Source organism: Sceloporus occidentalis, unplaced genomic scaffold (assembly GCF_023333645.1).
Source record: "Sceloporus occidentalis isolate IW3139 unplaced genomic scaffold, rSceOcc1.0.p SCAF_5, whole genome shotgun sequence".
Taxonomy (NCBI): Eukaryota; Metazoa; Chordata; class Lepidosauria; order Squamata; family Phrynosomatidae; genus Sceloporus; species Sceloporus occidentalis.
The window spans coordinates 90,131,285-90,141,727 of NW_028316985.1; the positions used below are offsets into that span (position 1 = coordinate 90,131,285).

The window sequence follows — 10,443 nt, forward strand, 5'->3', positions numbered from 1 at the left end:
AGTTTGCATAATTTCATTCCTCATAGTGGAACGGGGGAGAAAAGGGGAGGAATATGTTATCTCTTGAATTTGTGGTACTGTTGCTTTTATTGATAGAGTTGCTGACAACGTTATTGACTCAGCATACCGTTTGTGCTTTTATTGGTAAAATAACAGATAGCCTTATTGTCTCGATTTGTTGTGATAGGAATGACAAAACTGATACAGTGGGAAGAATAATGAATTTGCAGCATACTCATGAATATGAAATTCTGGAATTTGGCTCATCATAAATAAGACATTCCATATCCTATTGTTCATTTCAAGATGTATATTTCTTTCTGGGTTTGTCATAGCCTGATAAGGACTACAGCTAATGCTGATGAACTCCTAGAGTAGAAAAGTCATCAGGAAGGGAGAGCAGCTTTATGTAAACAAGGCCGCACCATGAATGGCCCATGTTCTGCATGTCTTTAAATCATGGCTGCTATTTGCATTTTTCATGGCAAATACTTTGAAGCTCAGCTTTACCAATGGAAATTTTGGCATTTGATTGCTATGTCTTTACTTAGGTGAAAATAAATTATATATGTACATAAAATCTATATGTATAAAAACAAGCCTGAATGAAGTCAAGTCTAAAATGGAGATCTAGTTATTAATGTGGCAGCCATGTTGAGTTCTAAAACCTGTATTTGTGCTCCATTGGTTTAAACGTCAAAAATTTAAAAAGCCCAGTGAAGGTCTAGTGGTCAGTTACAAAGTCACAAAAGAAGTCAGATGGTTAGAGCATGGTCGATGGTTGCTGACTTTCCTAGCTATTATCCGATAGCTGTTTTTCTTCTTGTAATGCTTCCATTATAGCCACATAACATGTATGCAAACCCATTTATAGCTACCTTTCTTGTTTTTGTAGATATCTGTTTTCCAAATCTTTGGGATATTCTCTCAGGTGAATCAAATACTTGATCTATTATTGTAACTGAATCCATTTAAATGACATTTTTCTATATTTAAGTACTCATTGCTCCTTGCCACTCCACATGTTCTTTTTTGCATTTGTTCTTTAAAAACGGTGTGATAGCATGCTTTTTGACCCACTGGCTACTTTAATCCTCAAATGGCTATAGAAACCATTATAAGAGACAGTGTTGTTCCATGTCTTTCCTGCTGCTCTTTACTGTTAGAGCTAACACGGAGAGCTGATGACATTGGATGTCTTTGTATCCCTACTAGCCAACGATAGAAAAAGGAGGAAAGAAACAAACTGTATATATATTATGCAGTAGAAGTACTTTGGGTAACACATTTTGTTGCTGTTCACCTTGCCAACTTGAGAAGGCAGAGTAAAGGATCAATGGTCATTCCTAGTCCCCTGTTAAATCCCATTTGGATTTCACAGCTCATTCCTGTGCATGATTACTTTTAAGTAATTCCCACAGTGGTCACTGGGACTTCCTTCCCCATAAATGTGTTCTAAGATGCAGTATTAAGCATGAAGAACATTGGCTTTTTACTCTGAGAACAATACAGCTGATGCTCTTCACCCCAGAGGCTCTAGTGAGTATCATTCCTGCTCCTTCATTTGGGGCCTGCTCCTTTGCTCTCTGGAAATTTTGCCTTCCACAAAAAACCTAGAAAGTGTTCCTAACTGTATCTGAGTGCAACTTTATAATAGTACAGCATAACAGTATAGTTTACATTCATTCAGCTCTTGATTAAAACCATTGAAAGGCTCCATAAATAGCAATTAATAAACTGGCTACAAGGAAAATGGCTTGATGAAAACCAGTGGACTGGATATGCAGAGTCCATTGCATTTATCATTTGTTTCATATAAGTGCTTTTCATCCTAAAGTGCATAACAATGGATCCATATCAAATATATGAAACCAGGTTCCAACATTTAGTCACAATCTTGGGTGAACAGCATGCAATATGTAGCTGTCAACAGATTGGCATGATTTTTCATGCCTGGAACGATCAAGATTGAGAACAGGATTTGCCCCCAATGGTCCTAGTGTTGCTATATGTGCAGCTTTATTCTCATGTAATACATTTTACCACTTCCTTCTAGTGGGAAATAAAGAACTACACAGGGGTACAGAGAAACAAGGAGGGTGAAATCTCCCCTCTGACAGTGCCCCATGGCATGGCTGGCTGCATCATAATGATGGGGCGGAATAATGTCCTAAGGATAGGACAATCTAATTTCCAAGGTTTCAACACACTGAGGCATGGCTGATAAAAAGTACACCATCAGGCAAGCTATGGCTCCATTCTAAACATTTTTACACAATGCTATAGGAGAAAGTAAATGAGATGACATCTGGGACACGTGGGGTGAAGGAAATTGCTGCTTGCCCATACACTGAAGTTGCTGGGAGGAAAAGTGATGTAATCCAATATAAATGATTGCTATCTCGGATTGATTTTGGCTGCTAGTAATTTCTACATGGGCAAGCATAATACTTGGGGGGAAATCTGCCCTGTTTCTGCTACTGAATGGCCCAACTGTCATTCGCACAGATCCCATGGGCTGTAGTGTGTGCCTATGCATTGCACCCTTGGGGTCTTATAGCCAGACCCAGTTAATAACCTTTAACCAGTTTCATGTTTATTATCCCAGGAAACATTTCTTCAACAGATGGTTATATGAAAACTACTGACAAAAATAGTATTGGTGATGGAGCTGCAAACTGTGAATAATAATAATAATAATAATAATAATAATAATAATAATAATAGAAGAATGTTGCCTTGTGTGCCTATATTAAGAAGGCTTATTGTTCATTCATCTTACTTCTTTCCTTCTTTACCTCCCTCATTCTCTTTCTACCTTTAAATCATGCAGTGAATGATTGCATTAGTATTTTTTTTTTCATTTTAACAATTTTAGGAGCTAGATAGCTTTCAAGAATTCAGAGTCCAGGAACTGAGAGTTCAGATTTCTCTTTCAAGAATCGTTTTTTGCTGTATTTATTCTACAAGCCCCCTTGCAAAAGTCAACTAACACTGGAAGGCAGAGGAGGGAGCCACAAATGTTCGTATGTTTCATATTTTAGTTGTGGAAATATCAGGTGGTCTTAAAGAGCATCTGGATTTGGTGGGCAGGAGGGAGCTAATTCTTTGGAAAGGAGTCTAATTTTATGTCTATGTCTAATATCTAATCTTCATAATTTCCGAGAAATTGTTTAACCCTTAAACTCTCAGGAATGTATTTTAATAACTTAGATGGAGCTCCTACTTTTTTAATTTAAAAAATGTTATTACTTTAAAAATTCAGCTGCTGGTTGCACCTAATACTTCCTTTAAGCATATATTCTATTTATTTGCAGGCCTGGTTTTTTTGCAACCTTGGCATGAAGTTATGTCTTGTGTAATTTGCCAATTGTAATAAAAATGTTCTTATATATTTATATTTCCTTTTTTTTAAAATTTGTTTTTCATAAGACTTACAGGTCTCTCTTTATCACTGAGCCTTAAATTATGACTCCGATAAGTGTGCAGTCTCTGGAATACTTTCTGACCCAGGTAAATAAAACAATGGAAATGCTTATGAGCTAGGAGTTTCTATGGATGTTTGTTAACACTTATTGACAAGGCACCCTGTTTTTCATATTTTCTCCCCATGCTTATTGGATACATAACTATTGGATACATAATTATGAACATATAGATTTTCTGGATTATGGTCACAGTGGGCAGCAGTTGGGTTTTCATTCAGAGGCTTTGCAAGCATCATCACAAATTATGGTGCAACGTTTAAAATTGTTGCAAAACTATTCCAGTTTGTCTGGATTGGCACTGGAGTCAGATTTTACCCTACGGTGCTTTGCCATTCATTTGAATGAAGATAGGCGTCAGTTTACAAAATGATAACTTTTCAGAAACTTCCCACGCCCCAAAACTATAAAAGCAGAACAAAGTTAAACTTAGAAGTACATTTTGTTCTGAGTTACATTGCTTGAATGTGTGCAGGTGAACATTTTTCACTCTTGAAAGCATATAGAAAGAGTCCAAGCCCCTAAACTTATCTATATTGTGCAAACAACATTACACAATTTGTGCACAGATGTTCATCAAATCACAGGCTTTTCCAAATATTTCCTGACTGACTAAGAAAATTCAGGAGTGTTCTCGGAAAGTCTAGTTTCAAATGTAAACAGTGTGACAGAGCTACAGGATTGAAGATAACTCAAGCCGGTTAAGAGGCTTAAAAGAGTTAGGAAGCAAAAACCTGCAAATATAAGCAGAATAAAATAATGGATCTGAAGTTTTAAAATAGAAATAATGTACAAACTCCTGCCTGAGCTCTGGGGGAAAAGCTGTTATCACTGTCTGCCAGCCTATCCTCAAACAGTGGAAAGGTTGCGGGGAGAAATGTATTTCTTTATGCATTTCAGGTATATAGGAAAACAGAGCACATCATCTTAGTTGAAGACGTTTATTTTTACCTTTTGTTCCTACAGCTTTCTTGTTTGTGAGATTCTTTTAACAGATAGGTCACACAATAAACAGGGATTGCTCAAGATTTCAGTGGCAAAGCATATAGCCCTTCTTACTATAGCAAGACTAAATTTTGAAGCTGGGCGGAGGTGGGGAGCCTGAATATGAACTTTGAAAGAATATACTGCTACTTTCTTCTTATTATTATTAATCTACTTACAGAATGGAGGACTATGAGAGAGCAATAGGCATATCTTAACCTCAAGGAAAGCAGGAAACCTTTAGTTTAGCAACCCGCTTGGCAGATATGAAATCCATTGTGAAATGCTGCTTCCTTCTTTGGTCTTCACCTAAGCTGGGCTGTTCTGTGCACGTTTTGTGAGCCTTTTCTTCCTTTTCTGTATAATCTCAGAAAACCGCTTTTCCCATTGATTGTTGTTGCATGTTCCAATGACACAGCAAGCCAGGCGTTTGCCAGCATTCCCGTTCTCTAAACTGGCTTTGTTGTTCCCTTTCCCCAGATCATCTTCCTGCTCATGGATCACAATAGATCTTCCCACAATAGTGCGTGGGCCAAAGAGCGTGGCCATGAGGTTGGCCTTATATTTCATAATTTTGCCTTCCTTAGAGTAGAAGTTGCCAAAGTCCCCAGGATGGTGAGGGTGATTGACTTTAAGAGGATTGTAGTGTCCCCCAGCAGAGTTGCAACTGTCACTCAAGTCTCCGTGCTGGTGGACATGAATTGCTCTGCCAGACAAGTTGGCACCTGTAGGAAACCCATCTAAATAGAAAATGGCCTCCAATCTTCCATAAGGGTAGGTCTGTCTGAACAGAACTTGCCCCGTCACCTGTGGCATGCTTGCTTCTAGCTTGGTGCTGGGTTTCACTGTACAAGTGGCATAAGCACTCCGGTTTGCGGCTAGTACCTCCTCATAGAGCTGCGGGTAGAGCAAACTCATCCAGAGGTCATTGACTTTTTTCTGAATGTCTTGAAGTTGGCTCTCTTCAGTAGGCTGGGCATCTTCTGTTTGGGCATCAGATTCACAAAGAATCATGCCAGAAACGAGAAGCAGCAGCAGGAACATGGTGGAGAACCTGCAGAAGGCTGTGAAAAGATGCAGAGGTGAGTGTGTCATCTATATATGCATAAATAAAACAGTCAAAGCGAAAGCACTTACTACAAAATCTTTATCGTTAGTTTTAGCTACATTCACACCCCACCTTTCCTCACATGGGCTCAAAGTGTGGCATACACAGTTCTCCTCTTCCCTGGTCAGTCCTGCAAGGTGGATCAGACTGAGGAAGAGCAATGGAGGCAGTGAGTTTTGTTGTTATACTACTGTAGCATTTCTATTGTTGAGTATCAGGCACATTAGCTTGATAACCCTTACCAGAACACTGGGAAATTTGTGAGTGTTGTTGTTGTTATTCCATTAGCTTCAGACGGAATGAAGGGGCACAATAATTGCTTACAAGCACCTAGGGAATCAATAACTGAAGTAGGATTTATTGGGGAACAGGGTCTGGTTGATAACTGTGTTTTAGAGTCAAGTCAGACAGGTAGGAGCTCCCTAAATTTTCATTTTAATGTGAAAGTGTCAAAGGGTCTCCAGAATTAATTGGAGCAGTAGTGCAGGATTGGGGGAAAGTTGCTCTCAATTCTAGGCGTTGTAGTACCCCCACCCCTCAAAAAACAACTAAAAAAACAACCCTTACACAAGCTTTGGACTATTTCCTCCTTTTTCTCTCCCCATTTTACCAATGTAAATCCTCCCACCCCATTGCAGAAGCCATATAAGCTCCCTGTCTTGTTTCCTGAACAACTTCCTTGGATGTTTGGAAGTGAAAACAAAATCAGCCTCCAATCCATTCACTGTCACTGTCTTGCAACTTGTTTGATTTAGCCAGCAAATGTGTCAGGGAGTCAGTCACACACCGATTCACTTCTAAAATCCCTTAACACTGAAACAGAACTGGCAGCATCGTGTAGTTAAAACAACAACAAAAACCCTCACAAACTCTTGACTATGGCTTAAGCTGGAGAAATGTGACAATATACTCTTCCCTGTGTGGTTCCCCAGAACTGGCATCTTTCCCCCCATAAATTTGGGAGCAGGGAATGTCTGTATCTGAAGGCAGCCAGGCAGACCATTTAAGCATAGTAGAAACAGTTGGAATACATTTGCTAGTTTCAGGGCATGCTGTGATTTCAGTCCACGTCTACCACACTCAAAGGCATGCCTGTTTTCACATTTGGTTGGTCCTAAAAGCTATTGCAAGCTTCCTACCTTGAGCACAGGATTCCTCCAGCAAAGATTCTGTTTTCTTGAAACACTTCTGTTGGCTGCAATCTCTTCAGGCAAGCAATGGCAAGCAGTCAAGTCCGGATTCCAGACCTCTTTGGAGCTGATGCCTATGAGCTCTCCCTGTTTATGTAAAAGTTAGGTAATAAGTTCTAGCTCATGGGAGTGGTTTGCAGTAGAAATGTTGGTGAGGAAAGTGTTAACTGGACTTTTAAAACGAAATTGGAAGCACAGCCTGACATGTTTCCCAGGAAAACAAAATGAAGGGTTTTAAATTAATCTTATTTCACGTGTCCTAGCAGATGACTTCAGGATGCAGTGAGCGGGGAAAATATTTATTTAAGGTTACACTGCTGACTTTTGTTCAGTCGGGGTTTTTCCCCTGCTAATTTGTCAATGGGTTCATAAAAAAAATGACCAATTAAGTAGCGATGCTGTTCTTGTTCTTAAGGCTTATGGAAGCTGTTTATGAGACCTGTTTTTGCGATCAGTGTATGATTTGCAGACACAAATGTTATAATTGTAAAAATCCCAAAGTAGTAGGTAGGTTCTGAAAACCTGATGCAATAAATACAGTTATGTTCGCTTTCATAAAATGAAAAAAAAAGGAAGTTTTGTTGTACAGTGGTACCTTGGTACCTGCTGGGGTTTGGTTCTAGGACTTCCTGTGGATATCAAAATCTGTGTTAAGTTCCATTAAATTTCAAGCTATGGATGCTTGAATCCATGGATAAAAAAATATGCATATGTGGAGGGCTGACTGTACATTGAGGTAGTTTGTCAGGAAACAAAACAAAAACCCTCTGCTTTTGTTTGTCATGGGTTGTTTCATTATCTGGATAACTGACATGTATCCAGATTATGGGCATTTGGAGAGCTGAAGGTCCATCTCAACATACTATATGAAGATTTTTTTAGACTGGAATATTAGTCTACATTAGAGTATGCTGGAGACTTTAATACAAGCTAAATCTCCCTTATCCAAAATTCTTGGGACCAGAAGTGTTCTGGATTTTGGATTTATTTATTTTGGTTTTTGGTTTTTGGAAAATTGGCGTATACATAATACACAATCTTGGAGATGGGACCCAAGTCTAAATATGAAATTCATTTATGTTTTGTACATATCTTTTAAACATAGCCTGAAGGTAATTCCATACATAACATTTTTAATAATTTTGTACATGAAACAAAGTTTGTGTACACTGAACAGAAAGCAAAGGTGACACTATCTCAGCTACTCAAGAAAAAAAGTTTTGGTTTCTGACTATTTCAGAATTTGGATTTCCAGATAAGGAAGACTCAAGCTGTAAGTCTCTTGCAGTTATTGCCTTGTCTGCCTGCCTCTCACAAAACAGGGGTAGTCAAAACATAGGGAGACCAGATAACTGCAAAGGAGGACAGGTCACCATAAAATATAAGACATTCAAGAAAAATGCAGGACATTACTGAATACAAGTTTTAAAAAAAAACCCTGACATGAATATACATTAATGCTTTGTAGTCATGCTCAGACATTTTGCAACTGCTCCTGGACAGAAGGGTGAAATGTAGGACATGTCCTGGGAAAGGAGGACACCTGGTCACCCTGTCATCATAGCCCCTGCAGTTGGGTTCTCTTTTGAACAGTAACTGTTTAGCCTTGGTGAAGGTGCTCTGATCTTAAGAGTCTATACCTGGTATTGGATGTGACAGATTAGTTACAAAGGTGAACAGGCCTAGAGGTGAATGACCATCAAGAAAAGGAAAAGCCAAGAAAGTACTAGTTAAAGAGAAAAGAGAGGGTAGAGATGAGGCTAGAAAAGTAACCATGAAGAGCATGTGAAAGTGTCAGGGGGGAGAGGTGACTGGCAGATCACGGTTAAGGAAAGCCGAAGTTCCTATATTAACATATCTAGGCATATCTTTGATTGAAGGGGGCAAGGGTTCCTCATATACAGAAAAGGAGGGATCATCCATTCGTACACAAATATCTGTTACCATACGGCAGGTCAGGCAGACAGAACTACTATTATTTTTCAACGCACATTCTGCTCAAGAAACAGTTATTTTTCTTCCTAGGGTTCCACTCAATTCTTTCCTCCATCCCAGGGTAAGAGTATCATTCTCTTTGAGTGGCCAACTCGCTTTCCCACTCCTATTTATTTATTTAAAACATTTTTTACCCTTCATCTAGTAGATCCCGGGAATGACAAATAACCATCACGCTACAGGTGACATGACATCACGTCCTGTTTCGTTTTATGACCGTTTATAGCTGTTGGAGGGTCTCTTAGGGACAGAATCAAACCAACCCATGAGGTTTTGTGCCCTTGGGGACATTTCAAGCTGATAAATTGCCCCCTGTTTTTTTTTTTAATTCCTGTGTGTTTTAAGGGTATCTCGGATAGCATTGGTGGTCAAAAAGAAGTTGAGCGCCACAGATGACCTAGCTATGGGCCACATTTCCCCCACCATTAACTTAGGCTCTTTCAGGTCTTTAGATGTCAGAAGCACAGGTTAAATTTTCCATGGATTAGTAGTGGAGGTTTTCTGACACTACTATTCTTGTCTTCTTGTTGTTGTTGTGTACCTTCAAGTATGGCGGCCCTAAGGTGAGCCTATGACAGGGTTTTTTTGGCAAGATTTATTCAGAGGAGCTTTGCTATTGGCTTCCCTTGAGACTCAGTGAGTTGACTTGCCCAAAGACACCCAGTGGGTTTCTATGGCTAAATATGGATTCAAACCCTGGTTTCCAGAGTCGTAGCCTAACACTGAAAGCACTATGCCAGGGGAACAATATCCCCATTGGAGCATGAGAAGGTCCTGTCCAAGTGGATTGCTCCATCTTATCCCTGTTTCACCTGGAGCAATGCTCACTGTTATCAATAGGATGCCCTTCTAAAGGGCGCACAGGACTGCAACAGTCTTAGGCCTCATCCCATATACACTCGTCCCTACATATCTATGGATTATTTATCCACGGATTAAAGCATCCATGGATTGAAAATATTTTGAAAATGTATAAATTCCACAAAGCAAACTTTGATTCTTCCATTTTATATATGGGAAACCATTTTGCTATGCCATTGTATTCAGTGGGACTTGAGCATCCATGGGTTTTGGTATCCATGGGGAGTCTTGGAACCAAACCCCAGCAGATACTGAGGCCTACTGTATATGAATAGCTATCCTCACTACTAGCTAGAGTTTAGAAAACTGACTTTTTGGACTACTGCTCCCAAACCTCCCCAGCCAACAAGACTAGCGTGGGCATTTTGGGAGCTGCAGTTCAAAAAAGGTTCAAATCCTGGTTCAGCAATGCAAACCCACTAAAGCATTTTATTATATTTTATTTTTAGATCAGAAAGGTAACTGAAAGGTGTTTATGGGAAATAACAGAGTTGTATTCATCAATGCATAGTGTTTTATTCATTAATGCGTAGGAAAAGTAGACATGAATAAATTTCCCTTCCTTTCGTATAATTTCAAAACGTGAGGAAATCAAATGGCAATGGTTGGAAGTATATTCAGAGCAGACAAAAGAAAACACATCTTTATCTAGTTAATGTACAAAATCATCTGCTACAAGATGTAAGGATGGCTGCTAGATTAGATGCCTTTAGAGGATTAGATAATTCATGGAATATGGCTCTATAAACGGCTTTTAGACATGACAAGTGGGACATGGAACAAAATGTTGCAGCATGGGGTGTTTCTTTCTGTCCACAAT

The 10,443-nt window shown here is 39.3% G+C and overlaps 1 protein-coding gene across 1 annotated transcript; it reads right to left on the reverse strand.

The window, feature by feature from the left end:
- Positions 1 to 29: 29 nt before the first annotated feature.
- Positions 30 to 6,842, reverse strand: SOD3 (superoxide dismutase 3). The gene is made up of 2 exons (XM_089524722.1): positions 6,717 to 6,842; positions 30 to 5,533 (listed from the first exon to the last, which is right to left on the reverse strand). Exon 2 carries the CDS (start codon positions 5,511 to 5,513, stop codon positions 4,779 to 4,781), a length of 735 nt encoding a protein of 244 aa, XP_089380848.1. The 5' UTR covers positions 5,514 to 5,533; positions 6,717 to 6,842; the 3' UTR covers positions 30 to 4,778.
- Positions 6,843 to 10,443: the final 3,601 nt, after the last annotated feature.